Source organism: Rana temporaria, chromosome 1 (assembly GCF_905171775.1).
Source record: "Rana temporaria chromosome 1, aRanTem1.1, whole genome shotgun sequence".
In the NCBI taxonomy this organism is placed as follows: Eukaryota; Metazoa; Chordata; class Amphibia; order Anura; family Ranidae; genus Rana; species Rana temporaria.
The window spans coordinates 332,417,513-332,433,574 of NC_053489.1; the positions used below are offsets into that span (position 1 = coordinate 332,417,513).

Genomic DNA, 16,062 nt, shown 5'->3' on the forward strand with positions numbered 1-16,062 from the left:
AACGCTAGAGAGGAAAAAATACATTATTCTCTATGGAGATGGTTTACATCTCCACTACAAAACGCCTGACGCAGAACGCCTGAAGCCCAAACAAGTTTTGGACCCTTTTTTGTCGCTCGAATTTGGGCGTTTGGGCGTTTTACATAAACGGTAAAAAACGCCGCGTTTTGTCGCGGCAAATCGCTGTAAAAAACTCTGCGTTTTGTCGCGGTTAAAAAATGACGCAAAACGCTACGCTCAGGTGTGAATGCAGCCTACATGTTTGCTCATGTGACAAAACATCTCTGATTTTCACATTTAACATCTAAACAGTCCGTCGGATTTAAAAACAATGGGCCAGATCCACAAAGCACTTACGCCGGCGTATCTCGAGATGCGCGGCGTAAGTGTATATACACGCCAGTGTAACTATGCGCCGTATCCACAGATTGAGATACGCCTGAAAATAGAATTTTTCCGACCGACGTAATTTTTCTGCGCCGGCGCATCGTGGGCGCATATATACGCTGGATGCACCATTGTTTTGCTATTCAAATATGCAAATGAGGGAGATACGGCGATCCACGAACGTACGGGCGCCCGACGCGGGCTACGCGCGCCGCACATAAGGTATACGTCCGGCTTAAAGTTACCCCTCATAAAAGCAGGGGTAACTTTGCACCAGACGTGTGCAGGTCATCTGGAGAGCAGCTTCAGCAGCACCGTTAGGGACGAGCTGAGCATCCACACTTGCAGGACATCAATCTGTATGCCAACATGCCAGGGGCATCCATGGTCATAGCTATACTACTGGCTTTACATGCGCGTAGAAGGAGGAGGGCACGGGAGCGGATATACCGACCGCGCCTAAACGTCTTTGGCATGGGGGAATCGGAGGTGTATCGCATCTTCAGATTCTGCCATCCTGGAATTAGCCACAACCCTGAAAGATGACATCACCAGCCAGACACACCGCTCACATGCAGTGGAGCCACTGGTCAAGGTACTGGCAACACTCCATTTCATTGCCAGTGGCTCGTTCCAGCGTACAAGTGGAGTTGTGGCTGGGATGGCACAATCCTCCATTAGCAGATGTGTGCACCAGGTTGTCCCCGCAATCCTCAGACGCATGGCCCACCAAATCATCAGACCCACCCAGGAGCATCTGCGCGTGAAGGCAATGCGTGATTTCTACAGAATTGCCTGATTCCCACGCACCGTGGGGGCCATTGATTGCACCCATGTGCACACAGAGCACATATACCGCAATCGGAAGCACTGGCATTCCATCAACGTACAGGTGATAGCCGATGCCCAATGCCTCATATGGCACGTCCGTGCCAAACACCCTGGATCCAGCCACGACAGCTACATATTCCGTCAAAGCTCCATCCCAACAGAATTTGAACAGAACGTGTACGGGGACAACTGGCTGGTTGCTCAGTGACATGGGTGTCAGGCATGACTGTCCGCCCCCATGATGCAGACATCACGAGGGGCACATGCACGACTAACATCCTCCTGACTTTTCCCTTCCAGGTGACTCTGCATATGCACTTGGGCCCCATCTCATGACTCCATTCCGGGATCCCCAAACCCCAGGAGAGAGAAGATACAATGATGCACACACACGTACCCGTGCAGTGGTGGAACGCACATTTGGCCTCCTGAAGTCCCGTTTCCGATGCCTGGACACGTCCGGGGGGGGCCCTGTTGTATTCCCCAAACTTTGTGTGCCAGATCATCGGTGCATGTTGCATGCTGCACAACTTCACCGTGAGAAAGGGCCTGGAGATAGACATACGTGATGACCTGACCCCCGAACCACACATTCCCCCCCTAACCGAGGGTACCCCGTCTGCTGAGGGAAGACCAGTCAGGAGATGCCCCACAGTAGGCATCTTTGCACGTTAAACCCACACATTCTTCATGGCACAAGGAGAATGCACGCATGCACACCACTGTGGTCCCTAGCACAGACACCCCACATCCTCATCAAATTGGATTAGCCCAAGTCCACAATGCAGGACTTGGGAGCAGCAATGCCCCGTCAAGGCTCCAATTATGTTGCTGTACATTCATACCACATTCACACAGACCTGGGGATCACTTCTCCCTGGTCCTGGGGATCACTTCTCCCCGACGACCAAGGGTGACACCCCTTTTCTGGCAGGAATGTCACCCCCACATTCAAACACCAGTCACACTGTAGCCTGCACTACTGACCGTGTGCTTGGGCAAACAAAAATCAAAAAACTCATAACCTGAGTATATACAAAAAATAAACATAAAAAACTCATAACCTGAGTATATACAAAAAATAAACATAAAAAACTCATAACCTGAGTATATACGAAAAAAAATCAACGGCGCTGATGTGCCCCACGGCCCCGGCTCCTCATGGGAGACTCATGGGGGGGGATCAGGAGGAGGAGCATCCCCTGGTCTCTCCACGGCTGGCGGCCTGCCCTCCAACGCCAGGGCGATGCGGGTGAGGACCGAATTTGTGTCCTCCTGCAGCCTCACCCCCGCCTGGATGGCTGCTGTGTTGTCCCTGACAGCCTCTGTCAGGGCGTGGACCTCATCATTAAGGCCTGCTGTGGTGGCCTGCAGTTCAACCAGGCAGGTGACCCCAGCTGCCAAATTGGAGCCCACATCCTGCACAGCTTCCTTCAGGGTGGCCATGCTGTGTGCCATGTGGTCAATGTTCATGGCAACCTCACCCAGATGGCGGGCCTGGTCCCTCCTGAGGTGTTCCGGGAAAACATCAGACACCCCCCTTGTCTTCCTAGACACCTTCCTGTGTCCAGAAGTGGGCAGTGGAGAAGGGGAGACCCTTGTGGGGGAAGCCCTGTTGGGGGAGGAGCGGGAGGGGCTACCCCTGATGGTGGGTTGACTGGTCCCAGCCACAGGGGAAGACTCCTCCAAATGGAGCCTGACCTCATTCCCACTGGTCACCTCCTCCTCCTCAACCACCTCCAGAGGAGAGGTGTGGCCACTCCCTTCCACAGAGGACTCCTGGCTTGCCAGGGGGTCTGCCTCAGAATGATGTCCGGGGGATGTTGTGGACTGGCCAGATGGCCCAGCACCCTCCTGCACATCTGTGGATGACACAAAACATTCACATGTTGGAGGATCCACACACTTGTCACATGTTCCCTTCCACCCACACACATGCTACACACCAGATAGGAGATAAAACACACTTACCTGTCCTCAAGGCATCCGCAATGGAGTCAAAGCCCTCAACTCCCTCCACTTGATGCCTGTGGAGGCACTGGGCAATAACCTGCTCCTCAGGAGTCAACGACAGGGTAGTTGCTGGTCCCCCTCCAGTGCCCCTGGCATGAGTGCTCATCCTGGCCAGCTTACCTTTCACCAGGCGACGCAGGTAATTGATTTTTTTTAAAATGTCATTGGGGGTCCTGACCTCACTCCCCAAAGCATTGACATCTGTGACAATCAGCGTCAGGATCTCCTTCCTCCTGGCCTGGGTGGTATTGGCACTCTCTGCCCCATGAAGAAACGTATCATACTGGGCCATGGCTCTGATAATGATCACCTTCTCCTGTGGGGAATAATTTAGCTTCCTCTTCTTCTAAGCTGCTGGAGCAGACATGGCTCAAAATCAAACAGCTGCAAAGAAAACAACAAAAGTACCTTGCTTCAGGGGGGGAAACAAGCGGATGTACTTTTGCACTGGACGGGCACCAGTGGCGGTTCGTCCATAGAGGGCGCTGGAGCGCCGCCCCCTCTGGCTCTCACTGCCACTGAGTCAAATAACATAGATTCATGCATTGCACGAATTTATGTTATTTTTGCCGCTGCCGCTGTTATTCAGATGGTCGACGCTCAATGTCCGGCCATCTGAATAACGCCAGCTGGTTGGCTGTACGGAAATGTCTATCAAAGCCAACAGCTCTGATAGGCTTTCCCAATACAGCCCTCGGGTCCCGGAAGCTTATTCTCGGAGCGCACAGACTGTACGCCCCTTGAATAAGATGACAGGCGTCTCAGCCAATCAGGTTGGCCGGTTCTGGCTACCAGTAACCTGATTGGCTGAGACGCCTGTCAGTCATCGAGGGCGGGAGAAGACATCGTGGGACGTGGATGCCTAAAACCAGTAAAGGTAAGTGCCGGGCGGGGGGGAAGAAAGCAATTTACAGGGCACAGTGGGGACAATTGGCACAGCGGCGACCATTAAAGGGCACAGTGGCTGCGTTTAATGGCATGGCACAGTGGTGACAATGTATGGCACAGTGGTGACAATGTATGGCACAGTGGCTGCGTTTAATGGCATGGCACAGTGGTGACAATGTATGGCACAGTGGTGACAATGTATGGCACAGTGGCTGCGTTTAATGGCATGGCACAGTGGTGACAATGCATGGCACAGTGGTGACAATGGATGGCACAGTGGCTGTGTTTAATGGCATGGCACAGTGGTGACAATGGATGGCACAGTGGTGACAATGGATGGCACAGTGGCTGCGTTTAATGGCATGACACAGTGGTGACAATGTATGGTACAGTGGCTGCGTTTAATGGCATGGCACAGTGGTGACAATGGATGGCACAGTGACTGCGTTTAATGGCATGGCACAGTGGTGACAATGTATGGCACAGTGGCTGCGTTTAATGGCATGGCACAGTGGTGACAATGGATGGCACAGTGACTGCGTTTAATGGCATGGCACAGTGGTGCAAATTGATGGCACAGTGACTGCATTTGATGGCATGGCACAGTGACTGCGTTTAATGGCATGGCACAGTGGTGCGAATTGATGGCACAGTGACTGCATTTGATGGCATGGCACAGTGACTGCGTTTAATGGCATGGCACAGTGGTGCGAATTGATGGCATGGCACAGTGGTGCAAATTGATGGCACAGTGACTGCATTTGATGGCATGGCACAGTGGTGCAAATTGATGGCACAGTGGCTGCGTTTGATGGCATGTAACAGTGGCTGCGTTTGATGGCATGTAACAGTGGCTGCGTTTGGGCACAGTGAGACTGCAATTTTTTTTTCCTTTGCGCCCCCCCAAAAATTTTGAGCACCAGCCGCCACTGACGGGCACATGTCTGGGCGTATTTATGCCCTGGGCGTATCTCACTGATTACGCCGGGCCTAGTTCGTATTTCACTGATTACGCCGGGCCTAGTTCTGAGCATGCGCAGAGAGGCGCTGAACATAGTCAGCGTCGCGGCGCATGTGCCGTTCGTTCGGCCCTTCATTTGCATGGGGTCACGGCTCATTTCAATGGAACACAGTACTTTCCTCTCTAAGTTGAGCTGGTGTAGCGGAAATGAGATGCGCTACACCGGCCTATATATGCGCCGATGTACGTGGATCTGCCCCACTGTATTTAAGCATATAAGCTCAGTTTTGTGTTGAAAATAAGTGTGAAATCTAAAACTCAGATGGGTGTAACAAGATGTCCGCTTGCCCCCTCCTCACTCTATCATTACTGTGCAGGAGTCTGGGGTGTAGCAAGATGGCGGCGACGGAACGTGACTTCCGGAGCAATCTGCGATAGGGAGCAGAATGTGAAAACATACCGGCCGCTGTGTCCTTAACAACCAATAAGTCATCAGCTGTCAGCGGTGTTCCCTGCTGACAGCTGAAGTTAAAAACAAAAATTGTTAAAAAATCTGGGAAATCCAACCACCCCAATCAATACCAGGCCCTTCGGGTCTGGTATGGATTTGGAGGGGAGCCCCACGCCCAAATTACCCCAAAATCCATACCAGACCTTTACCTGAGCATGCAGCCCGGCAGGTCAGGAAAGGCTGGGGACGAGCGAGCGCCCCCTCCTAAACCATAACGGGACACATGCCCTCAACATGGGTGGTGCATGCAAAATGTATAAAAACTGCATGCAAAAACACATAAAAATTGTGTGTTCTAAAAAGCAAAACGTGCCGGAAAACCACAACCGCATAGATGTCAATCTAGGGCAACGCTGGCCATACACTATACGAAAAATCGGACGAAATTCAGTCATTTAGACAGTTTGTTTGTTTTTCGGACAGTTATTGGGCACAAAATCGATAAAGGTGGGGATGTTTTTGAGCCAAAAAACGAAGGACAAGTTTGGAAATGTTCTGCCGAAACGAATGATAAATTGAAAGGTTAATGTGTTTCCTGTCCAAACTGTCTGCACTAGGTATATGTAAAAAACGTCCGAATTTTCGTTTTTCGAAAAATGGGTTTGGCCGATTTTTCATATAGTGTATGGCCAGCATTAGTCCTGTAAATTGCGGGGTGGGGCCTTCATCCCACAGATGCTCGTTTTATGCTAACAGCACCTCTCCGTGTGATGAAGTGACAATCACAGTCCAGCCATTCAAGCGGGCACACAGAACGAACCCGGAAGGAAGAGCAGGAGAAGATAGAGGCACCTGTGACCAGCTGGAGGGCTTTGTTTGACAGGTATGTCTGCAAAAAATTGCTAATATGCTGTGCATACTGGCACAATATGGTATAAACCTGGAGGCCCATTTGTTTATTTAAAACAACATATATGAATTTAAATGTGCTTAAAAGTAAAACCCTCCTTTCTATTACTCCTAGATTTTTTTTTGTAATCATTGCCTGTGACGTGCAGTGTATATTCTTGGTACCTGTATGATGCCTGGAGTAGGGGTAGAGAGTTAGAATAATTTAACTCCAGGATGAATGCTACTAGTTACATTATTAGTTAATGATTAATGGATTAAAGATGTTGGGTGTGGAAGACATAGTTGAGAGCGCGGACCTGTCAGCTCTGTAGGAGGCAAGTCTGTGATGTTAAAGACATTGCACACTTTCAAATGTTTTTGTTATTTTAACTAGGTATTAGTGTAGTTTGTTCCCTGTTATAATGATTGGCTCACATGTTGTGGCTGCAGTTTGTAGTTTCATGGCTGACTTATCCCTCTGTCTCCATGGTTTGCTACAGCTAATCTGTCCCTAGTGGTCAAAGGGACAGGCAACTTGTTCTGGGTTACTTAGGGCCAGATTCAGAAAGACTTACGCTGGCGTATCTACAGATACGCAGCGTAAGTGTACAGATGCGCCGTCGAATCTATGCGCTTTATTCTCAATACTAGATACGCCTGAATTCTGGCTTCCTACGGCCGACGTAAGTCTCCTACGCCGTTGTATCTTGGGTGCATATTTACGCTGGCCGCTAGGGGCGCTTCCATTGATTTACGTGTTGAATATGTAAATGAGCGAGATACGCCGATTCACGAACATACTTGCGCCTGTCGCAGTAAGCTACGCCGTTTACGTAAGGCGTACGTCCGGCGTAAAGATAAACCACCAAATAGCTGGTCTAAGTCATGTTAGGGTATGGACATCGGAACTGCAGTCGTATTTTACGTCGTTTACGTAAGTCGTACGTGAATGAGGCTGGGCGTAGGTTACGTTCACGTCGTTGCCATTGAGCCGTCGTATCTTAGGGCGGAAATTCGACGTGATTCTGAGCATGCGCGCGCATGCGCCGTTCGTTCGGGAATTCATTTACATGGGGTCACGGCTAATTTTAATACAACACGCCCACTACCTTCCTAATTTGAATTAGGCGGGTATACGCCGGCCCATTTACGCTACGCCGACGTAACTTACGGAGCAAGTGCTTTGAGAATACTGTACTTGCCTCTCTATGTTACGTCAGCGTAGCGCAAATGAGATGCGCTACGCCGATCTAAGATACACCGCTCTACCTGAATCCGGCTATTAGTGTCCAGTACATGCCTTGCCATTTCCTGTGTTGCATCACAAGTGTTAATGTGATGAATAGGAATGGGCTCAGGTGTGTTTGGGATCCCACGTGCCCGATCCCGCCAGCAAGCCAACACTGCACACGGCTAATCACAAGCAGTGAGACATTTCCTGGTTCGCAGCTGCACAGATCGGGAAATGTCCCACTGCCAGTGATTAGCCGTGTGCAGTGTCAGCTTCCTGGTGGGATCGGGCAGGTGGGTTGGGACTAAGATCCTGAACACGTCCAAGCCCATCTCTAGTGATGAAATAGTAATCTCTCTGTCAATTGCTTTATTTGTGTTAGATCTAGTTACTTGCTTTCACCTGCAGTACATTGGATTAAGAGACCCAGGGATTGTGGGATATTGAGTTTCTTCACAGAAAGTGTCAGTTCTTATACTACAGACAGAGGTCATGCATTGCTGCAGCATGCTTCATGTTTAAACAGAAACTTCTGATACCGGAATAAGATTTACTCAACTCTAGACTTGGCATACAGGCCAACAAATGACTCCATAAAAGCACGTGATCAACCGACATTTATGCAGGTAGGAAGGTTTATAAATGCCTTTATGGAGCCACATTATGCCAAGGCTCTTTTAGCCCCTAAACAGTTTAGTTTTCTTTATAGGGTTTGCTTTATTAGAAAGGCAACTACTATTCAGTACTTAGATGTGGCACTGTGAATAAAGATGAATAGAGAATAAAGATGGCAAAGTGGTCCCTAAAAATTATTTTAAGAAGGTCAACATCAACCGTAACAGCTATTTCGATTTTAGAGGCTGCCATCCCAAATTTTTGGACATTTCAAGAGTTTAAAGATAAATTTCTTCCTAGATGCAGACAATGGCACACAAGCCAAAGTTTTCATAGACTGTTATAAGGCAAGACATTTCCAAAAAGAGCTGGTAGAGGGAGCATGGCAAAAGAAAGGTGACTCGGTTGGACTGCTACTATGGAACTGCCTTCTCTCTAGTTTATTAACTATATCGTTTTATCCAGCCATGTTTCAGATAGCACAGCTTTATTATGGTTCAGATAATGGTCGTTTGTTTTTTGTTTGCATAGGAGTCAGGTGAAAAAGATCTGATAAAACTTACTGGGAAAGACTAATGGATGATTTAGATTATAACAATACATTGGAACTAGAAGAAAGGGATACAAAACTCGATGGTGTGGACTCCTTAATGGAACATCTTACACTAATTCAAATTGATCTGGAAACTGCCTCAACTGGTTCACCGTCTGAAATTGTGTCCTGTTCGGTAAGTGTTTTTTAGATATGAAAGATGAAATGTTAAACACCTTTGCCAACATTCTCAATAACATTTTTTATGCTTAAACTTAGGCTGCACCAGTTAGTGGTTAGCTCACCCCTTACATGCAAGAGATCAAAGATCACCAGCTGCATACTTGTTCTGGGTCAGTGACTTAAGCCTTGTACACACGATCGGATTTTCATCGGACAAAGCGTAGGACTTCTGTCCGAAGGGTGTTGGCCAGGAACTGGTATTGCTTACAAACGGCAAAGAACATGTTTTTTCAGCTCTTTAGCACCACCCGTTGGGCAACTTCTGCTAATAGTGTTATGGTTAGCATTGGTTCCGAGCATGCGTGTTTGTACTTTGGAGTATTGTCTGATGGGCTTGTGTACACGTGCTCGGATAATCGGACAACACACATTTGTTGGACAATTTTTAAGCATGCTATCCCACATTTGTCCGCGGAAAATCCAACAACAATTGTCTGATGGAGCATACAAACAGCCTATCATCACACAATTCCCATCGGATAATCTGATCGTGTGTACGAGGCTTTAGGCTCTGTTTACATTAGTGCGTCTCCAAAGTCTCAGTGCGACTTTTGGTGCGACTGATCCGACTTTGCATTCTCTGGGCCAAAGTCACATCAAAAGTTGCACCAAAGTAGTGCAGGCACCTTTGCAAAGTCACTGCGACTTTAAGTCTCACCAATTTGAACGGGTACCATTAAAAAGAATGGGCTGCAACTTGTCATGCGACTTTGTCCAATTTTGCATGACAAGACACACAAGTGTGAATGGAGTCTTAGGCCCCGTACACACGAGAGGATCTATCCGCTGGTATTTATCCGCAGATCAGTTCCAGCGGATAGATCCTGTGGTGTGTACGGCCCAGCGGATATTTATCCGCGGATTTTTTTCGGGACGATGGATTTCCAGCGGATAAAAATTTCTTAGCATGCTAAGAAATCCATCCGCTGGAATCCTGTCCATCGGATTGATCCGGTGGTCTGTACAGACTCACCGGATCAATCCGTCCGATTACCTCCCTCGCATGCGTCGTAATGATTCGACGCATGCGTGGAAGTCTTTATCTTACAGCGTCGCGCACGTCGCCGCGTCACTGTCGTTGTCCTTCTATATGGAACCTTGGTGTGTCAGTATCTCAATCCAACCAGTCAGTCAGTCAGTCAGTCAGTGTCAGCGGTGGAGTAGGGCGCTTCGGACCTTCCGCTTACGAGCCTGCTCTCACCCAGACCTGGCAGTCAGATGCTAGGCAGACGCTAGGCAGACTCTCCATACCGGCGCTACACAGAAACAGCTCCCTGGAACCAGGAACCAGCACCTCTCTCTCCTCGAGGACTCCTCTTTCTTCCGCAGGTAAGACCCTGCCTCTCAGGGCCTGACATCCTGGGGAACCACTGACGGCCGTCCTTATCAGGGCAGCCGTCACACAGACCCCACACTGCGGCTCTCTGCACTATCTTTCGCCGGCATCACCGCCCGCACGGCCACCCTCGTTTGTGGTGGTCCCAAGTCACCCCCCCTGGGTGTATTTTCGGCGTTTTTTGGCGTTCCTTCACGCCCGCGCCAGCCTGCTCCTTTTCGCGGCCGCCGCACCTTAGGAAAGTCCGCGGCTTCAGCCGCGGCCTACCGGCGCGCCGTTCGTTTCTCCCTGCACTAACTTCCAAAAGCACAGATTGCTCTGGATTTTCACCCCCACACCCCCAGAGGTCCCCTGTTCAGCAACCTCATCGGTAAATTATTGTTTTTACCAAGCTGACAGCCCCCCCCCAGCCTGGGTCCTGTGCTTTGCCTGGCGGCCATTTTTTGGTACACCCCAGCAGCAGTGACACCCAGCATCCCCCCCCCTTTTCCCCTCCATAGCCGTCAGTCTTTTGATCCAGGGTTTTGATCCGATCGCCTTCAGGGATCAGGAAGGAATTTTTTTCCCTACCGCAGCACATTGGCCAGCTTGCCCAGGGTTTTTTTGCCTTCCTCTGGACCAAACATTATTCCCCTTGAGCAAGGATTCTGCGAATCCTCTCTCACCCAACACCCGCACTCCCGCCCACGGTGACTGGCAACAATGGTTAAATTGCGATACTCTGCAGAAACCATTTGGGGTCTGAGACAATTCGCAACTATATTACCTGCCGTCACCACAATAGCCTTAAAATCAGATCAACTTTTGAGATTCGATCATCGATCGATCATCAAAAATTTCAACCATTCAACACAGCTCAAGCACATATCATGTGCGTTGCTTAACACTAGATCGGCAGTTAAACACCGATCAGAAATCCATGATTTCTTACTACAAAACGATCTAGACTGCCTCTTTATTACAGAAAGTTGGCTGTCGGACGATTGCAACACCATTCTCGGAGAACTGGTACCAGCAAACTACCGCATCTTAACGGAAAATAGAATAGGGCAAAGAGGAGGAGGCCTGGCGGTGATTCATAAGTCTCATATTGCAATCACTAAACCGGTCCTTCAAAATCCTCTACCTTTTATGGAAACCCTTACGCTTCAACTTCAAGCTCACTCTCAGGAGACCGTTCACATTCTCCTCTGCTATAGGCCCCCTGGGCCCAAATCGCAGTTGCTTCCAGCATTAACTGAGTTCTTATCCACTTACGCCCTTAACAGCAATCATCTTTTGCTGCTCGGGGATTTCAATCTGTGGGCCAACTCCTCACAGGATCCCATCGCGGAGGCCTGCATCGACCACCTGGAAGGGATAGGACTTCAGCAACTCATATGCGGACCCACGCATGCTTCAGGTCACACACTCGACCTAATTTTCAGACAAAATCTGAAAATAAACATTGTGGGCAATGAACCTTTGCCATGGACAGACCACCATGCAATTAGCTTCATAATTCCCAGAATTCCACTAGCTATGAAGGTTCCCAAGCCGGTCACAATACACTGGGCTAGATCTCAGAAAAGGCTCCACTCGGAACTTTTCAGATCCACCCTGGGAAACCGAATTGAGGGTATTCCTCCTCAGCTAGCAGCCTCAGATACACTGGATGCCATAAATACAGCTCTGCTACAGTCAGCCGACTTAGCAGCACCAAAGCGCAAAGTCCGCGGCCGGGCAAAAAAGTCCAGCTGGTTCAATAACCAGCTGTCGCTACTGAAGCAAGAGCGCAGAAGGGCGGAAGCCGCCTGGAAAAGAAGTCCTTCAGATGACCGCCTCAACTTCTACAAAGCAGTAACAACACGATATCACAAGGAAATTTTTAAAGCCAAAAAACTTTACTTTTCCATGGTGATTAACAGCGCAATGAATCGCCCACGCGAACTCTTCAGGATGGTCACCCAGACCATGAATCCGGGATGTCTTGAAGTCCCCACTTCAGACTCCCAAGAGTTCTGCAATGAACTATCGGATTTCTTCATCAACAAAATTGAAAAAATTCGGGTAAGTATTCGGCAAAACAATACTCCACTCAGTCCCCTCTTCAATCAAAACACCGACAGAAAGCCTCTACAATCAACTAAGTTCACTTTGGAACCCATCTCCATCGATACCACCAAAAAATTCATTGGTGCATTGCGGAACAGCACTGCACCCAACGACATCATTCCCACCAAGCTACTAAAGGAATGTGCCGACATCCTGGCGCCTCCAATCACACAGCTTATAAATCAGTCATTCAAGGAAGGCATAGTGCCTTCCCTGCTGAAAGAGGGCACAATCCTGCCGATCTTGAAAAAACCTAATTTGGATCCTATGGACCCAACTCACCGCCGTCCCATAACAGGTCTAAATGCTCTGTCCAAGATAATGGAGAAAGTGGTGGTAAATCAGCTGCAACAGCATCTGGATACCCACAACCTACTTGATCCATTTCAGTCCGGGTTCCGCCCCGGACACGGGACAGAAACGGCCTTACTGAAAATATGGGACGATGCGCTCGAGGCCGCAGACGAAGGAGAATCGTGTCTCCTGGTTCTGCTGGACCTAAGCGCAGCCTTCGACACAGTAGACCATAAATTGCTACTGAGACGACTCACAGAAGTCGCCGGAGTCACAGAAGACGCCTTACCATGGTTCTCCTCTTTTCTCGGAAACCGATCACAAACAGTGAAACTGGGATCTTTCACGTCAGAAAAACGCACGGTGCCATGTGGGGTCCCCCAAGGATCCCCCCTATCACCGGTGCTGTTTAATATCTATCTTCGTCCTCTCTTTGATATTATCAGTAGCCAAGAACTACTTTATCACTCTTATGCAGACGACACGCAATTGTATTTTCGCATCTGCCACAAAAAGGATCATCATCTCAGATTAGAGAAATGTCTCTCTTCAATAGAAAACTGGATGACTAAGAGTTATCTCAAACTCAATAGCGCTAAAACAGAACTGTTTATCTTCGATGCCAGTCGGAAGAGACTACCAGTAACAAACTGGACGCCATCGCCCATTCTGGGACAAATCATCGCCCCTAGCTCCAAAGTCAAAAGTCTAGGAGTCACGTTTGACACCTTCATGACAATGGACGCACAAATAGGGTCAGTAGTCAGCGGGGCCCACCATTTGATGCGCCTACTACGCAGACTTATTCCATTTATCCCCAAAGAAGACGTAGCAGTCGTGGTGGGAACAATCGTGAATTCCAGACTGGACTATGCAAATGCCCTTTACCTCGGGCTCCCCAAGTACCAAATCGCTCGTCTTCAAGTCGTACAGAATACGGCCGCAAGACTTGTGACTGGGAAAAAATCTTGGGAATCAATCTCACCTTCACTGAGATCCCTTCACTGGTTGCCAGTGAAAGACAGAATTGCATTCAAAGCACTCGGCCTGACACATAAGTGCATCCATGGGAAGGCTCCTAGATATCTATGCGACAAGATCAAACCGCACAATTGCAACCGCATTCTGCGTTCCACCGACCAAAAATTGGTCATGGTTCCTAAAACCAAATACAAATCTAAAGGAGAAAGAAGGTTTGCTTTCCAGGGCCCCAGGCTTTGGAATGCTTTACCAACCAGCATTTGGTTGGAGCAAAACCACCTGTCTTTCAGAAAGCAGATCAAAACCCTGCTCTTCTGATGGCATGAGACACTACAACCAGCGCCCAGAGGCGATTCAGTTCGCATGTGCCGCGCTATATAAGTTTTTCATTCATTCATTCATCATCGCGGCGCGGCCACGTCACCGCGGATGTATTCCGCGCAGATTTCGATCTGATGGTTAGTACAACCATCAGATCCAAATCCGCCAGAGGATTTATCCGCGGAAACGGTCCGGAGGACCATTTCCAGTGGATAATCCTCTTGTGTGTACTAGGCCTTACTGAGTGGTGAAGAAAAAAGATCTGCATAATCATAAGGGAACTTGTAGCTTTTAAAAGGTGTTGGAAATGATCTCACTTGTATTTCTGTCATACCAGGTCTTTTTAGTGGGTCAGTAAACTAAAACTGGATGTTTCAGTTAAAGTAATTGTCTTGTTTTACAAAAACAAACATATTATACTTATCTGCTCTGTGCAGTTGGTTTTGCAGAGTAGCCAAGAACCTCTTCTGTGCTCCTGGCCCCTCCTTTCCGTTGAGTGCTTCCAAAGCAAGCAGCTTGCTATGGGGGCACCCAAGCCAAGTCACATCTCCCTGTGTCCATTCAGACACAGAGCCCTGATTCAGCCACGTCCCCCTCTCTTCTGATTGGCTCTCACGGTTGTCAAAGTCAGTTAGCCAATGGTGCCACTGCTGTGTCTCAGCCAATCGAGAAGAGAGTCCCGAACGGCTAAGACACTCGTGGACATAATTGGAGAGAGATGGGGCTCAGGTAAGTAATTAGGGGGTGCTGGGGGGGATGCTACACACAAGGTTTTTTATCAAGATAAAAAACCTTCTGTGTTTACATCTCCTTTAAGGGTTGAACCACCTACTGGCATATTATTTCTCTTTGTGGTTTCAGAGGGGAGGTTTCAGCTTTTGAGTCCACAGGACTACCCATTCCACCATGGAGTCTCCCTTCTTCTGCAGTAGGGGTATTCAATGTACTACTATATAAAATATAGTACAGTTGAGCAAGTCCCCGGCAACTTGTAGGACTTGGGAACCTAAATGCAGAGATCATGCTGCTGGAATCGTGTAAAGCTATAAAAATGTAAGGGTGTGTTATTTACCAATCGTGAACCTACCTAAAATGGAAATATCGTTTTAGTCTGTATAGGCAACTTTAAAAAATATACAAAATATTTATTTTCTTTCCAATTGCTTTCTATTTTTATCAATAGAGAAATGTTTTAAGAAAGCAGAGGCACTGGGAAAACATTATCATGGCTAGAAAGAGTAAAAGAAAACAGGAAAAGGAAAGAAGAAAAATAAAGCTGTCGGGAAACACTGATACAGGTATTTTGTCCTATCGCCATTATTAACCTCTTTCCACTGTCTGTATGCATATATGTGGCACCATGGCGGAGGGCTTTAATGCTGGGCTACCATGTGCACAGCCAATGCTGCGCTCACACAGCATGCTCACTATTCAGAGCTGGGGGCAGGCTCAGAATCACATGATTACTGTGACAGTCAATTACAGTGATCACATGATCAAGAAGCCACTTTCTGACACCCAGCTTTAAGAACCTATTAACCCATCTGCTGCCAGAGCTGTTTTTGCATGCATTTAAAAAAATACTTTTAGGCCTGAAGAAGATTTCACAAAACCCCCAATACATATATTTTGGGGGACTGTTATGGGGTGCATACTTTTCAGCTGCAGTGTTTACCTCCAGCTGTGTACTCTTCAGTGTCTTCATGGCAAAGGATTGTAACCATAGCAGATAACAGCAGGTTACCTGCATCTTAAATGTGGGACCTTTCCAAACCAAAATATATGGACCACATTCTGAAAAGCATGAGAGGATGTTGTGAAATTGGTGACATCATACGCACTTCACAGCTACCAAATGAAGGCCGTCAGCAGCAAAGCATGCTTTCAGCCAGAGATCCCTTTGCAGGGCACAGCAATACAGGGGTTACCTTCTGCTGCAGTATCCTGCCAATGCTGCAAGACCTCAGTGGGGAGCTTGAAATGCAGGCAAAGG

The 16,062-nt window shown here is 48.3% G+C and overlaps 1 protein-coding gene across 4 annotated transcripts in view; it reads left to right on the top strand.

Moving 5' to 3' along the window:
* TRMT10B (tRNA methyltransferase 10B) overlaps nucleotides 1–16,062 on the top strand; it is a 73,969-nt gene that overhangs the window by 8,087 nt on the left and 49,820 nt on the right. For all 4 annotated transcript variants that reach the window (XR_005750650.1, XR_005750649.1, XM_040361015.1 and 1 more), the window contains exons 2-3: nucleotides 8,800–8,996; nucleotides 15,253–15,367. Coding sequence is in view for 2 of the 4 variants with exons in the window: in XM_040361015.1 (XP_040216949.1) it covers nucleotides 8,844–8,996; nucleotides 15,253–15,367 (268 nt within the window). In the remaining 2 variants the exon portion in view is untranslated. The remainder of the gene's footprint in view (nucleotides 1–8,799; nucleotides 8,997–15,252; nucleotides 15,368–16,062) is intronic.